We start from the raw sequence: 17,156 nt of genomic DNA, 5'->3' as shown, positions 1-17,156 counted from the left end.
TTCACATAATTTTCCTATAACAAAAATTAACATTTTAATTAAAATATGAAAGTAACCAATTTCTTTAGAAAATTATTCAAAAATTTTCAACTATTATATAGTTTTTTTGTTTGTTTGTTTGTTTGTTTTTACAGAGAGGATGGGAGAGGGATAGAGAGTTAGAAACATTGATGAGAGAGAAACATCCATCATCTGCCTCCTGCACACCCACTACTGGGGATGTGCCTGCAACCAAAGTACATGCCCTTGACCAGAATCGAACCTGGGACCCTTCAGTCTGCAGGCCGATGCTCTATCCACTGAGTAAAACCGGTTAGGGCTATTATATAGGTTTTTTTAATACCATTTCTCTTTGGGGGTTTTATTGTAAAATATATTGTTTTAATGCTTTTCTTTTTTGAGATTTTATCTTTGTTTTAAAATTTTAAAAGCCAAACATTTTTATTCATTTAATTTTATTTTAAATATGAGAAAGGTAATTAAATATAGCTCTTATAAAAACAATATAACTGGTGATATGAAAAATTGATTTAATCCTTAGTCTTGATATGGTTATAAATATGAATGGTTTTAAGATATCATATGGAATTTACATATTCAAGTATTTGATAACTTGTATCAAATGTAGTTTCAATATGCAGGGCCTAGATTTCTATATTAATTGTGATTATTTTTGTAGACCAAAGTATCTAATGTTGTTATTTATATTTTAGGTTAGTGGGATGGTTTGGTCATGAACTCAGCACCAGATTTAAAATGGATAACAGTAAGTGTATTCCATTTTACTTTACAAGTCATTTTATTTTAACTTTAATTGTCATCAGTCTTTGTATGATATGTAATATACATGCCTCCTGGAGAATGCATTTTGAAAATGCCACTGAGAATTTTTAAAATAAGAAGTGACATTTCCAGAGTGTAAGACTAAGTGTTTATAGAATTCAGCATGATGTCAAGTCTATCCCTTTGTAGGGAGGTAAGAGGAGGCGAAATCTAGCATAAAGGATCCGACCGCATCAATATGGAGTACCCGAACATCAGGCAGTGAGGACAAGAGGGATTTTTGCCTTGGAGTCAGACCCAGAGAGACGTGGGTGTCAATCCCATGTTGCTGCTTAGTAATTTTGTGATGCTGCACCAGCTATGTCATCTTGGAATTTTTCTGCTAACATAATTAACGTGAATAATATATATTTCAGGATTTGGTTTGTGGGTAAAGACAAATTTAAACCAAAGAGCAAACAGCAGTGTTATTTCATTTTTATCTCCTCTTCTTCCAACTTTTCCTCCTTTTTTAGTTTTGCCACTACCTCAGGAGGTAGACATGAAAGTGCACCAGGCAAGGGGGTGTACTGACCTGCTCTTTTCCTTAATGACTCTGTTCTGCAATCACATGGAGCACAGAAAGCTTTGCAAATGTTGCGAGAATCCCACTTAAACTTGATCATTCGGAAGACATCCAACCCTGAGATAGGATTTTAAGCAAATTCACATTTACAAAAACCAAGACGAAAAAGGATCAAGATGGGCTCTTCCAGTCAAATCAGGAAAACCATATTTCATCTTGGCTGCTGAAATAATGAGATCAGTCCAGTTACTTAAATTTTTTGTGCTGGGTTTCTTATCTGTAAATGAGGGAGGTGGATTAGATCAGGCAGGAGAGTTTTTCTGTGAAGGATAAAACAGAAGTTATTTTAAGCTTTTTGGTTTGTACTGTCACTGTGGCAAATACTCAGTTCTACCATTGTAATGCTAAAGTAGTCATAGACACACATAAATGAATGATGCAGCTGTGTTCCAATAAAACTTAATTTATAAAGACAAGTGGTGGGCCACATTTGGCCCACCGGACATAGCTTGTCTAATCCTGGATTAGATGAATCTCGAAATACCCAGAATATTCTAGTTTATTTAGTCAGTCTTAGTTTTAATTTGGTCTCTAGTTAGCAATTTTCACTCTATTGGATTTAACTTTCAATTTAATTAATTCTAATTATGATAATATCTTATATTAATTCACCTTTTAAACATATCATACTTAGGCAGATTATTTTTTTTAACTTCCTCTTTTTTCCTAAGAAAAGCCTAGTGCTAAAAGTGACTTTCATAGGTCATTTCATTTGATATGTCTGGCTTTGGGCAGCATTATGATTACAAGTTATTTAAATCCTGATGTTTTTCTCTCATTGATGTGGTTTCATAATGGAAGAACATAGCATGAAGCAGAACAAGGAATACAGGCTTGGGAATGGCAGAGGACAGGGTCCAGAAAAGCTTTTAGAAGAGACCACTTTTATCTTATGTCTAAGAGCTCTAGTGTTTGGTAGTTTCCTAAAAGGTGGGGGCAGGAGAGTCAGACATAATAGGTAAAGGGAAAATGTGTGCCAGTTTTTTAGGTCCACAGATTTTCTCTTAAATTATCTCAGAAATCTTAGGGATATAAATGTTTAATTCTTTTTCTCTCTGCTACTCTGTCATTGAAAAAAAAATCCATAAAGAATAACTTTTAAGATATATTCTATTAAAATGACATAATATGAATTTTTCAGAATTGCAGTTAATCCCTGGAGCCAATGGATTTAGAATTTCAAATCCTCCCATATTGTTGGTCTGTGCTTTGCAGGCTAGTTTAGAGGTAAGTGATCTGTGTGCCAATCTTCCCACATCTTTACTTTTTCTTTACCTGATTGTGACATGCTGTAGTACTTTCTCTGCTAAGCAACAAGATTATAATGTGCATGTGAGTTGGCCCAGAAAGCAGCATAGAGAACAAAGAGAATCAAATGGTTAAAGAGGAGGGAAGGAGAGGAGTTTAATGCTGCGTTCTCAAGTGAGACCCAACAGCTCAAAGGTGGGGCCAGTGAATTCGAGCCAACAGGGCGGGGCGGCACTTCTTTTATACAGGTGTTTAGTGAGGGGCAGGAGCATGAGCTGAGGAAGTTCCCGCCATGGGGGTCAGCAAGATATTCAGGAAGGAGTCAGTATCTGTGTGGGGGGTCCTTATTCCAGGGAGGAGCCCATATCTGTGTGGCCATCTGTCTGGCAGGCTGACCTGTTAGAAATTCCAGGGAGGATCCATTATCTCATCACACCTCTGCAATGCATCTGATCCTGGGCTCCCTCTGACTTAACATCGCACTGTGCACAAACATTGTGCAAAGGGTAGTGTTCACCTTTAGGATGCGTCCCTATGTGAATTATCACCTTTTATGTGTCTCCAGCCCCTAGCAGGATGATTGGCACATTGTAAATGTTACCTGTAACACACCTGGGGAGACGTACTTTTAGTTCCACTTCCAATTTGTGTGAACATGAGTGAGTTACTTAATCTTCTATTGATTTCTCAATATTAAAACAAACATGCCATATTTAACTCCCAATTAATTAAATCATTCAACATTTATTTATTAAGAGAATGCCGTGTGCCAGACAGTGCTATGATTACTGGGGCTCTGTCTTTCTAGTTCTGTGAAACAATGAACTGACAAAGTTTTAGGAAGACTAAGGAGGGAGTATATACATATATATATATATATATATATAGGAATAGTCAGAGTAAAACAAAGATTGGGGAAGGTTGTTTCATGAGTTAGGGTAAATTTTGTTAAAACTGGGCATCTATGCCATTATAGTCATGTATATAATCTCTACTCTTACTGGCTAAATATTTTTCTTTAAATTCATTCATATTTTTACTTAAAGTTAGTCTTACCCTAAATAATAATATCCAAGGAACCAGTTTGTTTTCCTAGATCTGCATATCTCTCTACTTCAATATATCTAAATAATTTGATGTATCTCTACCTATCTGTATATTCCAACTAATTATTTGAATATTAATTAATTTCAGAGTGAGACTAAACTTATTCAAATATAGTTTTAACAACTCTTTCATGCACAATAGCAGTATAAATAGATATATTATGTAAAAATATATTCATACACACATTTAGGTAAAATATATTTTAAGTAGACATATACATTTTTAATAGAGATTTTTAAACAAATAGCTATTCAAATAAAATTTTATTTTCAAAAATTTTAAATCATCCAAAGATAAAATAGTTTTTGATATTTTAGGAAATCGTGTTGTGGAGTGACTGGAAATACTTCCAAAGTCTCTTCTAAGCCTAAAATTCTAGGAATCTGTGAACAATTTTCGCAGTTTCTCATTTTGGCCACTGGGAAGCAGTGTCAAGTTCCGCTACAGCAGAGGCTCTCAACCTGTGGGTCGCGACCCCTTTGGGGGTCGAACGACCCTTTCACAGGGGTCACCTAAGACCATCGGAAAACACATATATAATTACATATTGTTTTTGTGATTAATCACTATGCTTTAATTATGTTCAATTTGTAACATTGAAAATACATCCTGCATATCAGATATTTACATTATGATTCATAACAGTAGCAAAATTACAGTTATGAAGTAGCAACGAAAATAATTTTATGTTTGGGGGTCACCACAACATGAGGAACTGTATTGAAGGGTCACGGCATTAGGAAGGTTGAGAACCACTGCTCTACAGTATTTTTATGCAACTTCACTACTAAATCCTGATAATCAAGCTGGCTTCATTTCATCCTAATTTAAAGAGCAGGTTCTCAGTTTGACCACTAGATGGAACTTGCGCTGTTCTCACTTTTTAGCTTTTTTTTTTTTTAGGTTGAAATAAACTCAGTAAACAAGATTTTTGTTAGTGATAAATTTTGGAGGGAATCGGCTTAGCAGATTAGATAATGACATTTGAATTGTTTTTATAAAAGTCATTCAGAGAAAAGCGTCTGTTAAACATTTCAAAACAAAATGTTTTGCTTACCTTACTTGCCAGTTTATATCAGGGAGAAGATGAATTACACTACTTAAAAAAGCCACCAAGGCATACCTTAGAAAAAACTATAGTTAAAGGTATTTCCTCTTATTTTTCCTATCTTTCTCAGCCATATCTAGAAATTTTCTTTTGATTCTCCACTGGTATATTCTCTGTGGTGGGTGGGTTATTCCAGCATTCACCCCTCTGCCAGGGCAAGAGTCCGATTCTGAACTTTCCCTCCAGTAGTTTCCTACCATAGTGTATTATAGTCCCCCAGACAAGCTTCTATTTTCAGCTGGAATCGGAAGACTGGTTTATCTCTTCCTTTAATATCTAAGTTTAAAGCCAGCAAAGGGCCTTAAGAGCCAGCAGAAGAGGGATATACACTTTTCGGGGGGAGGGGGGGGGGGGCTTCTTATCATCTGAGTACTTCTCAGGAGCCTCTTAGAAGTACCTTGCTGAAGTCATTCACTGCTGAGGCAATGACCTAAAGGAAATTATATGTAGGTAATCAAACCTTAGGTTGATGAAAGTATTCTTTTGTCATTCTTTCTCCACATTATAAATTGCAAAATTCTGAAATTACAAACTAATACAGTTCATTGTTTCCTATTCTCTACCTAATGTTCCCTTTTCTAGATGATTCTGAGTTTGCCATGTGAGTAAGCACCAGTAAGTTAACCATGTCTGGACTTAACTTATTTGTTTAGAAGTTACTGCATATGGAAGATAGGCAATTGAAGTTTGAGCAAATGAAATAAATACCTGAATCAGACTACCTTTCTTTGTTTTCTCTACTTCCCTTTCGAAAAATATTCCACATAGTCAAATGCCAACTGCAGGAGAGAGTCTATATTTAAGAAGCAGTGCATATGAGCATGATCTCAGGGTTACAATAAGAATTTAAAGCAAAGGATTTTAAATGACTGTTTACAATTATGTACATTTAAATGATACTATTAAAATAGCACCTTATAGTCACTTTTGAAGTGTCATTTTCTTTATATTGTTGCTTCTTAATCATTTATACAATACTTTAAAAATATTGTGGGTCAAGGGAAAGAGCACTAGAGTAGGAACCGGTTGGCAAGTACTGCACCCCTCGTGGGGACACGAAGTGTGGCTTACACAAGTGACAACTACTCATTAATGGATTTACCTCTTCTAAGTGAAAATGTTTTGACCAGAGTACTTCTGTGGTCTCCTCAATTTTCAATTACTAACTTGAACTGAAATAATATTCATATTGTAATTTGAAAGGTCATATTTGGATGTAGCAATATATAAACAAATTTTAGACCCTTTTAGTACACAAATTTAAAATGAATTAAATAGCTTCAAAATAAAAATTAGAGTACTCAAATAAAATACATGGCAAGTCAGAAGAGGTTTACTTTGTATTTCCTCAGAAAATTATCAAAGAGCCATTTTTAAGAATTTAAGAGAAAAATATGGCAATTGAAAGCATCATGCTTATGCTTATTTTCCTATTTAAACTTATCTAACTTTGCATTTATTTTACTGGGGGGGGGGGGAGCCCAAGTAGATGAAACTGCCAAGAATTCTGTTATAAGCTGAATATTTTCAAATTACACTTTTCATTTTTTTTCTATTAAAAAATATTCTGCCTCTGTACTGCAAGCACAGAAATGATCAGAAGCCAAGAAGGAAAGAGGAGATTTTATTCCCTTTCCCTGTTAACTTCTCCTTTTAGCCCCTCTTAATATTTCAATGTGAGGGTTCGGCAGAGACATTTATAGTACACTCCGTGAAAAGAATTTTATAGTGCCTCAGAATGCACCTGCGGTGGTAAAGTGGAAAACAGTTTTCGATCAAAGTTATTTTATTGTTAACAAAGAGCAATAGCATGTTAACACTGAGATATTTGTTTAAAAAAATAGTTTCTAGTTATTAAGAAAAATTTGCAAGAGCAAAGCCTCCTATGAAAAATTATGAGCTTAAGTAATATTCCCCAAAGTCTTGCTAACCTATGAATACAAATGAAATATCATTAAAAGTCCTACTTCTCACATTGCCCCCATCTGTATCTTATGTGGCACATATCAGAACCAGGAAATTTTCCAGAATTTTTTATTAATAAAAGTTTCTTCAAATAATTATTAATATCCAAAGAGAAGCTTGGAAAGATTATTCTCATATTTTTATATTCCAAACTCAAGAGTCAAAACAGTGGGCTGTGCCTTGCCTCTGTGAGAAAGCTGTTTCTTGAACTGGGCTCACTTGTTCCAAAACTTGGCCAGTGTTGCTCAGTGGTTGAGTGTCCACCTATGAACCCGAAGGTCATGGTTCAATTCCAGGTCAGGGCACATGCCAGGGTTTCGGGCACAACCCCCAAGTGGGGGCAGCTGGTCTATGATTCTCTCTCTCATCATTGATGTTTCTCTCTCCCTTCTTCTTTCTGAAATCAATAAAAATATATTTAAGAACACACAACAACTTGGAGATGTTCCCTCATGGAGTTATCGTGCCAGGCGTGCTACATTTTGTTTTACACAGAAATGCCTCCTACCGGACTCCATGTAACCAGGGTTACCTGAGTCCTAAAGAATATAATCCCTTACCCACAGGGGATACATTTTAAGACCCACAGTGGAGGCCTGAAACCACAGATAGTATGGAACATAGTATATATCATGTTCCATGTATACTATGATATATATATGATAAAGCTTAATTTATAAATTAGGCATAGTGAGAGATTAATGGCAATAATTAATCATAAAATGGAATAATTATAACAATGTACACTGTAATAAAAGTTATGCACATGTGGTCTCTCTCAAAATATTTCATTGTACTGTACTCACCCTTCTTTATAATTTTTTCTTTTTTCATAATTTCACAGATAGAAGACTCATTCTTACGATAGGTCTTAGGAAGCTCCTCAAAGATTTTTTCTTGCTTCATTAAGTAGAGAACTTGCACCTTTTCACTTAAAGGACAAACTTTACAGCTTCTCTTTGGCGTGTCCAAATTGCCAGCCTCACTATGCTTGCACTTTGGGGCCATTATGAAGTAAGTAAGGCTTGCTGGAGCAGAAGCACTGCCATGCCGTGCCAGCTGATCTGATAGCCATGCTGGCGACTAAGTGGGAGGGCACACAGCGTGGAGACACTAGGACAAAGGGACATTCACAGCCTGGGCGACGTGGAGCAGAAGTGCAACAGATTTTCATCAGGCTACTCAGAATGGTGCACAATTTAAAACTTATGAATCGTTTATTTCTAGAACTTTTAATTTAATTTTTGGACTTCGGTTGAGGGAGGGCAACTGAAACCATGGGCAACTGAAACTGCGGGAAGCAAAGCCACGAATAAGAGAGGATGACTCTTCTTTGCACTGGGACCACAAATGCCTCCTGAAACAAAGGCGTCAGCTTCCCCTTGCAGCTGGTCTCCTCCCAGCTGCAGGCATAGTCTGTGAGGTCTGGGTGGCAAGATACCACTCTATGCTGCCTGAGAGATGAGGGGTGCAGGCTGGAAACATGGTAAAGCGGGTAGTTAGAAGTGGTCTTACTCTAGATATAGTTTAAAGATAGAGCTGCCAGCTTTTGCAGATGGATTTGTGGGAGTTGTTTGGAAAATAAAGGAGTCAAGGATGATCCCAAAGTGACCTGAAAAACTGGTGGGAAGGGAATTGCCAAAAACTGAGGTGGTGAAGGCTACACCTGAGGAGAAGGTGACTTTGGGAGGAATATTGGGGATCCCAATGTTGAATATGTTTAGATAGAAATGCCTGTTATACATGTATCCAATTAGAATGTCGAGTAACAGTCAGATACGTGGCTCTGGATGAGAGAGCTTGGTACATTAAGTCCAGATTGGTATGACTTGTGGGTTTTTTTTAAATCATTGTCTGTAATATAAACTTCCTTCCTCTTCTTCAGCCAAATTTATACCCTCCATGCAATGAAGGGGACGAACATGTATGCCTAAAGTGTTTACTCCTGTTAGAATGCGGGCCCACACGTATATACAGATATAAATGCTTTCATAGACTTTATGAAGTCTACACAGCATTGAATGACCCTGTCTGTGCTCTGTGGCATAACATGATACAGTAAAGGGACAGAAAGTGGCAGGCCAGTGCATCACACTCTGTTTGAGGTTCATTCCGCTCTTATAGGGAGGATATATTTTTAAACTCTACTTGACCTGAAGAGATAAGCTAGAAAAGCATGTCTGTTCTGACCTCTAATGTTCCAACACCAGTTACTGTGTGCCGTTGTCACTCATCTTAATATAAGACACCTCAGGCAGGAAATTGCAGTGTTTTCAGACCATACTAGAGTGTAACAGGGAAAAAAGTGATGAAAAAAGAAAAAAAGGTGGGGAAGGGGGCGGGCGGTGAGGGAGGAGAAAGGGGGAAAAAAGGCCAAGTCTTTAGTACTAACAAATGTATTGAATAACATTTTTTGCTTCTCTGTCTGATAAAACTTGCTGTTTTCTTACTGCTAAACTGGAGGAGATTCAGGACGTGGTCTAACATCTGTAAATAATATTTTCAACATCACCTTCCACATAGGCATGCACATTTAGCTCTTACAGTATTGTTTTGTGGACCAAACAAACTTCATATCAGAAAAGAAAACATCTTCTTGATTATGACGGTTTTGGAGAAAGTGTTCAAGTTATGTGATATTTTAATTCCTTTATTAAGGGACACTTATAGTAATTATTCTAAGCTAATTTAAATAATTCTGAAGGAACATTACATCACCTTTTTTTTCTTTTGCAAGTATTGTTTAAAATGGCACTTTTGCAGTTTGTCTGATATAGAAACTTTGCATTTAGTTCTTGATGGCAAAGGATTTAAAAGAGGACCTATTTTCACAAAACGATTATTTAAAATGGGATGGTTTTTGGAGAGGTTAAAAGTGGTGACTTCCTTCTTTATGCACGATTTGCAATTTATTTTTGCTTCTTTGTAAATCAACAAAATGTTGTAATCTGACTGTTTCTCATTCTACAGATCTTTAAGAAAGCAACCATGAAAGCACTGAGAAGAAAGTCTGTTTTGCTCACGGGTTACCTGGAATACCTGATCAAGCACTACTATGGCAAAGAGAAAGCAGAAACCAAGACACCAGTGGTGAACGTAATCACTCCATCCCCCATAGAGGAACGCGGCTGCCAGCTAACATTAACATTTTCCGTTCCAATAAAATCTATATATCAAGAACTAGAAAAAAGAGGAGTGGTTGTAAGTATATCTCTTGCTTTGCTACCCGGTTTTCTCTAGGGGTTGCATGTTAGGGGGAAAATTTGGATTCTTTAGTTTATTCTTTCACTGGTGCATGTAATTTCACATCAATCAGCGAGTTACTGGGGATAAATTAAGTGCCAACTAAGTCAGTTTTCGGGACTTGCTAATTAAAGGGCACAGAGATCTGTGATTTCTGATAAAAAAGAAGAAACCACAAATTTTGGATACAAAGTACAGTTTTATGTAATTTATTCACTTTTATTACAGTTTGAGCAACAAATATTGTTTCATCATAATTAGGACACATTCTCACTAGTTTTTACAAGTAAATGCCATAATACATATTTATGGAATACATAGAATTAAAGAACATACTACTATAATGGAGGAGAGAAAAATAAGTCAATCTTATTTTGTTGTTTGATTAAACTAAGTTATTTTCAAGCTTGTCACTTAAGTTATAAAAGATATATAGGCACATCTGAGGAGTGTCAACATGGTATGAAATAATTTTTTTAACCATTGGGCCAAAGTGGCCTTCTTAGTGTCTTGAAAGGAACTCATAGGTGTTAAGAGAATAATTTCACAGGAAAGTGGTGATAATGCAATCTAGGGACTCCTCCCCTCGCGTGGCCCTCCAGACCTTTAGAAGAGGTCACCACTGCAGACTCTGGAGGCACCAATCAGAATATCACCCCTGCAAATCAATATGACCAAGACATGTGTTCTTGGGAAAGTTAACATGTATCAGCCCGAGATTCACATCTGTTTTGGGGTGCGAATGTATACTTACTTTAAAAAGGTGGTATGGGAATGAAATGGACCAACACACATGAACCATTTACTATGCTGTCTAGCCTGTAGTGGGTATCCTATATAATAAAAGGCTAATATGCAAATTGACTAAGCAGCAAATTGACCAAGCGGCAGAACGATTGATCACTATGACGTGCACTGACCACCAGGGGGCAGATGCTCAATGTAGGAGCTGTCTCCTGGTGGTCAGTGCACTCCCAAAGGGGGAGCACCACTCAGCCAGAACCCAGGTTCGGCTGGCAAGGGCAGCGGTGGTGGCAGGAGCCTCTCCCGCCTCTGCAGCAGTGCTAAGGATGTCCCACTGATGGCTGAGCAGGCCTAAGCCATTGGTCAGACATCCCCCGAGGGGTCCTGGACTGCGAGAGGGCGCAGGCCTGGCTGAGGGTCTCCCTGCCCTTTGAGTGCATAAATTTTGTGCACTGAGCCTCTAGTTTCTTAATATAGTTCTAGTGAACTTCAGGCGAGGTCAAATTTGTCTGGGCCCATTTCATAGCATTTCAGCATTCCCAGTGTAAACCCAAACTAATTTTAGGCTGTAATAAATAACAAAACGACTTATTTGAGCAAAAGGAGATACAGCCTGAGAACACAGGTTTAGATAGCAACCTAAATTGTATTCAACAACCCTGGACAAAGGGGAAGCCACCTTTTATAGTGAAAGTTCTCACCCAGGTTTCCAATTATGTCCATTTTATGTAAATGAGGTATCCAATTGTGCAGTTGTGATTGCTCAGTATAGTTAAAATAAAGATACAAATTGAGCCATTCTGATTGGATGGGGCAGGTCTCAGTCTGTTGGTAGAAAGATGAAACCATGGTTTCCCCACAGTTGTTGACTCGGATGGTATAAACAAACTGCGGGAAGCCAAAAGTTCAATTTGAGGTTTTTCTCCGTGTACAGAGTATGTGAGGAGCCCCTGTCAGTTAATGACACTAGACTGTAATTCACAATATTTGGGCCCTTGGTTGACCATGGGGAAGATAAATTCTTTCTCTGGGTTCACATCAAATGAATCTTTCTTCTTGAGGTGCACATCAGGAATATAGCCAACTCCTTACCTGCGAGATTAGGGCTTAGAGAATTAAATGTAAGGATAATTGACTGGAATTTGCCAGGGCAGTGTGAGGTTCTCATTCATGTAAATGTGTCCAAAATTCCCGACTCTCCAGTGTCTCCCACAGACGAATCATACATATGCTCTATTAAATGCTTAAAGAAAATGACCTAAATGGACTTCAGAAAAGTGCTTTTGGATATTCATGTAACAGCTCATTAATGGTTTACTTATAATTAAGAAGAGAGTTTCACATAGCATAGAAACTTTATATTTTAATTAAAATGAAAAATTGCTTATATAGTAAGTTTTAGGGAAATCAGTATGACTATTTCATGTAAGTTCATCTCGAACGCAGATTTTCATTATGAGAATAATGCTGACACTATTGTGGCCTTATTTTCCTCCCACAGTGTGACAAGCGGGAACCCAATGGCATCCGAGTGGCTCCGGTTCCTCTCTACAATTCTTTCCACGATGTTTATAAATTTATCAGTCTGCTCAATTCTGCACTTGAGGCTTCAGAAAGAAAACATAACAGTGTTTAGAACAAATTAAGCAAACTGAAAGCTGCTGTGATTATTTTATGATTTTTATTCAAGTTTTAATCATTAGAAATGTTAAAAAACTAATTATACCTAACTGGCAATGAATTGCATACTTTACAAAAAAATCTGAGATAATTCTTTTAGAAGTCAATGTTCCTGAGGAATCTAAATGTCTATCCAATTTCTTGGTGTTTTGTGAATCAAGGTTTTCATTGGTCTAAGTATTATGTACAGGGTCTTGGTTAGCTGTTACAGTTCATGGCCAGTGAAATATTGTTACTGGTTTAATTTCTCATTGACTGACAATTTCATAATATATGTGAAATTTTTGTGTCAATTTTCTAAATATCACTTTAGCTTAAATTACCCAAAGACTTTCTTATACGCACTATAGTTGAACCATCTGATATATGTATGATTTTGGGATATTCTATCCAGCTCTAATCTAAGGAACAGAAAAACAAATTTCTAGAGCAGTGGCTTTCAAATATTTTTGGCCACAATCCATATTAAGAAATATATCTAAAAACAGAGACCTACATTTATGTGTGGATAGGCCTTATTTTGACACACAATTTGTAACAATATTTTAACATCTGTGAAAGAAAAGTCTATCAAATTTCAATCAACTGCTTCTTACAATTGCCATTGGTCATTCTTTTTCATTACCATTCCTGACATTAGCATGCTTCTCACAATGAATAGGAAGCACCTTAGGTTGAATTAAAAGTGGTATATATAGCAAAAACCAAAGGTTCATGAATTATTTACCTGTACTCTGATATTTATTATTCTGTTTTATCTTATTACAACAAATATTGGTTGAAACTTGTTAAATTGATTTCTCCACCCACTCTTGGGCCCTAAATCACTTTTCAAGGATATCCCTTTATATAATGTTATCATAATTTCTCCTTTTTTTAATGGCAACTTCCCTGGATGAAAGACATTGGATGTTACTCTACCGCTAAAATAGTGAAAGAAATCACTCCATGATGCTGGCAGTTGAGGGTTAGAATTAAGAAATGAGTTGCCGAAACCGGTTTGGCTCAGTGGATAGAGCATGGGCCTGCGGACTGAAGGGTCCCAGGTTCGATTCCGATCAAGGGCATGTACCTTGGTTGCGGGCACATCCCCAGTAGGAGATGTGCAGGAGGCGGTTGACCGATGTTTCTCTCTCATCGATGTTTCTGACTCTCTGTCTCTATCTCTTCCTCTCTGTAAAAAATCAATAAAATATATTTAAAAAAAAAAAGAAATGAGTGCCTCATCTCTTAACCTCTATTCCAAATCTTATCCTCTATTAAAGCTAGAGTTGTACTCTGCCCTGTTGGATGTCCTTTGTTTTTAGCTGTGGATACCATAATCACTATTCACGGGTTGACAAACTTCTACATTTGTATATATTCACAGCAAGAAAGAGTGACTATGACATAATTATTTCCATATTGAAACAAATTTGAATGAAATTAATGAAATTAACTTGGATAACCACTTGGATGTTAGAGTTAAATAAAAAGATGCAGAATTCTAACAATACCAGCAAGTAGTGATGTCTATCAAGAATGTACTATGTATTGTGCTGCTCTCTTTATGTTATCTTAGTTGAGTGGCTGTATAATTGCTTTAGTAAAGATTCCCACTCCAGCTTTTGGAAAAATTTATCTTCACAGATGGGAAAGTTCTCAAAACCTTAAACCTCAACCATATACAACCTCATGTGGAAGAAACAATCTTTCAACCTCGCTGCGGTAAACAAAGCAGACATGGTTTCAGCTGTCAGGGAACACGTTTCAGCTTAGTGGGAGAAACAGACAATAATCAGAAACACCTAGGTAAATAGATCATTACAAACTGTGACCTCTATAAAAGACAAACGGATGACACTAAGCAAGAAAAATCTCATGGGTATTAATTAGGCAGTTGCATAAAGGAAGGTGTATGAAAATACTTATAAGCTTAAGCTCTAAAATATTTCATGCTAATAATGTTAAAACTACATCAAATTATATATACAAATCATGTAAAGCATGATCAGCACTATGTCCTTATTAAGAAACAGAGCATTAGAAATTCCCTTTCTCCCAGCTTGCATTCGCCCCCTTCCCTAATCCAGAAATAATAGTAATTATCATTTTTAAACATATCTTTATTGATTTCAGAAAAGAAGGGACAGATAGAAACATCAATGAAAGAGAATCATTGATCGGTTGCCTCTTGATTGCCCTACACTGGGGATCGAGCCCACAGCCCAGTAATCAAACTGTGAACTCCTGGTTCAAAGGTCAATGTTCAACCCCTGAGCCATACAGGCTAGGGCAGAGATAATTATTGAATTATAATTTGTATTAATCATTTCCTTATTTACTTTAAAGTTTTACACCTATATATGTACTCATAAAAATATATTAGCTAATTTTGCTTGTGTGTGGGCTTTGCATAAAGGTAATGTATATTTTTCTGCTTTTTTTGCTTGACATTTTTTTATACTTATTTGTTGTATATTCTGTTTTCATCCATTTTCATTGTTGCTCGGTATTCTCTTCTATAATTGGAATTATTACTTCATTCTACAACAACTAATGAATGTTTGTGTTGTTCCAGATTTTTTTAATATTGCAACAATGCGCCTATGAACATTCTTAGTACACACATTCTAACGTTTAAACGTCCAGGTCATATAGAGTGTCCCAAAATTAACGCAAGAAGTAATTTTGATAGAAAACACGGGTTTACAATTAAAAATTGTACGTTTTTTATTGATTCATAAAGTATAGAGTATAGGGTTATATATGGAATAGAACATCGGGTAAATGGCCTCCACAGCTTTGCTGGCACATACCCAAAGCTGTGTTCTTCATTGGTCTTCATTCTCCCTGCTCCTGGGCCATAATTGGTACTTGGTAATGCTTATCAAATTGAAGGGATTGAAATCAAAGGGCAACAGATATTAGAATCTGATTCAATAAACCAAGTAAAATTAGGCTTTTATTTTTTGTTGTTGTTGTTAATGCTCACGCAAAATTCAAATCTTGCATGAATTTTGGGACACCCTATATAACTGTGAAAATGCTGGGACATAGGGCACACATGTGCTCGACTTTAGTATGTGCTATTACACTGTTTCCAAAATGTGTGCAGCAGTTTCACTCCAAACAGTAGAAATGAGCATTCCTTGCTCCTGACTGTTGCCAATAGTAGTTGTTGATTGTGCCATGTAAGCATGTTAAAATAACCAGGGTGATTATTAAAATGATAGAGATAAATTTATAACTTCCATACAACTAGAAGGGAAAAAGAGAAAGAGGAGACACACACACATACATAGGCCCACATGCACGTACATGCACGTGCGCGCGCGCACACACACACACACACACACACACACTGCAATTTAACGCTTCAGAAACTATCCTTAATCTGTGGATTAAGCCAAAACTGGAATTTCACCTGGATTTTATACTTGCTCAGCTCCTTCCCCTTCCATATTCTCATTAATTCTCTCCTTTATAGTACTCTTCCTTCAATAAAATATACTTAACTAGGATGCTGCAGTTTGATTCTCCATCTGTCCAGGCACATGCCCGGATTGCAAGCTCAATCCCCAATAGGGTGCAGGCAGGAGGCAACTGATTGATGATTCTCATCATTAATGTTTCTTTCTCTCCCTCTCCCTTTCCTTCTCTGAAATCAATAAAATCTTTAAAAAAACAAAACAAAAAAAATACAGTTATCTAAATCTGCATCTCAAGCTCTACTTTCTAAGGAATCTAATGTAAGACAGCATTTTATTTATGGAGTCTTAATCATAACTACTTTCTATTCTATATCTAATATATGATGAATTTACAGTTCTACTTATGTTGGTTTTCACATACAATATTCTCATTGTTTTTTAAACCATATTTTTATTGATTTCAGAGAGAGGAAGGAAGAGGGAGAGAGAGATAGAAACATCAATGATAAGAGAGAATTATTAATCAGCTGGCTCCTGCACATCCCCTACCAGGGATCATGCCTGCAACCTGGGCATGTACCCTGACCAGGAATTGAACCGTGACCTCCTGGTTCATAGGTTGACACTCAACCACTAAGCCACACTTGCCGGACATAGATTATTGATCTTAATTCCATTTGCAATGATAATTTCCCTCTATTACATAATGCAACATATTCACATGTTCAGGAGATTAAGACAAGGACCTCTTTGGAAGTTATTATTTTTCTTATGGAAGGAAGGAGGGTAGAAAGGAAGGAAAGAAGAAGGGAAAAATTGACAATTCAAATCTAAATAATAATAGTTGGGATTCTCTCTACTTTTGTTAATATTTGACAATTAAGAACAAAAAACAATACATGGTTATGACTGAAATGAGACTCCATCCAGGACACTTGCCTCAAAATTCATGATTTTAATAAGATCATGTTTGCAATCCCACCCACCACACATTCTTATGATGGAAACAATCCTTTCAGCCCATACATATCAATATGTGGAATCTAATGAACAAAATAAAATGATGAAGAAAGTAGATCCAAAGATATAGAAGCAAGGAACAGACTGATGAATCTCAGAGGGAAGGGGGGCAACAGGAAGTGATTAACTAAATAATTGACATGCATATGTGCATTGCCCATGGACACAGACAGTAGTGTGGTGAAGGCCTAGAGCAGTGGTTCTCAACCTTCTGGCCCTT

At 36.6% G+C, this 17,156-nt stretch overlaps 1 protein-coding gene across 1 annotated transcript in view; it reads left to right on the top strand.

Moving 5' to 3' along the window:
* KYNU (kynureninase) overlaps window positions 1-13,681 on the top strand; it is a 96,008-nt gene extending 82,327 nt beyond the window's left edge. Inside the window, exons 10-13 of the mRNA XM_081095301.1 lie at window positions 714-766; window positions 2,550-2,635; window positions 9,807-10,037; window positions 12,325-13,681. Coding sequence (XP_080951427.1) covers window positions 714-766; window positions 2,550-2,635; window positions 9,807-10,037; window positions 12,325-12,459 — 505 coding nt within the window. The 3' untranslated portion in view covers window positions 12,460-13,681. The remainder of the gene's footprint in view (window positions 1-713; window positions 767-2,549; window positions 2,636-9,806; window positions 10,038-12,324) is intronic.
* Window positions 13,682-17,156: the final 3,475 nt, after the last annotated feature.

Source organism: Myotis nattereri (genome assembly GCF_964212035.1).
Source record: "Myotis nattereri genome assembly, chromosome: 7".
Lineage (NCBI taxonomy): Eukaryota > Metazoa > Chordata > Mammalia > Chiroptera > Vespertilionidae > Myotis > Myotis nattereri.
Note: the sequence above shows the minus strand (reverse complement) of the source record. Positions and strands in the feature narration are given on the sequence as shown.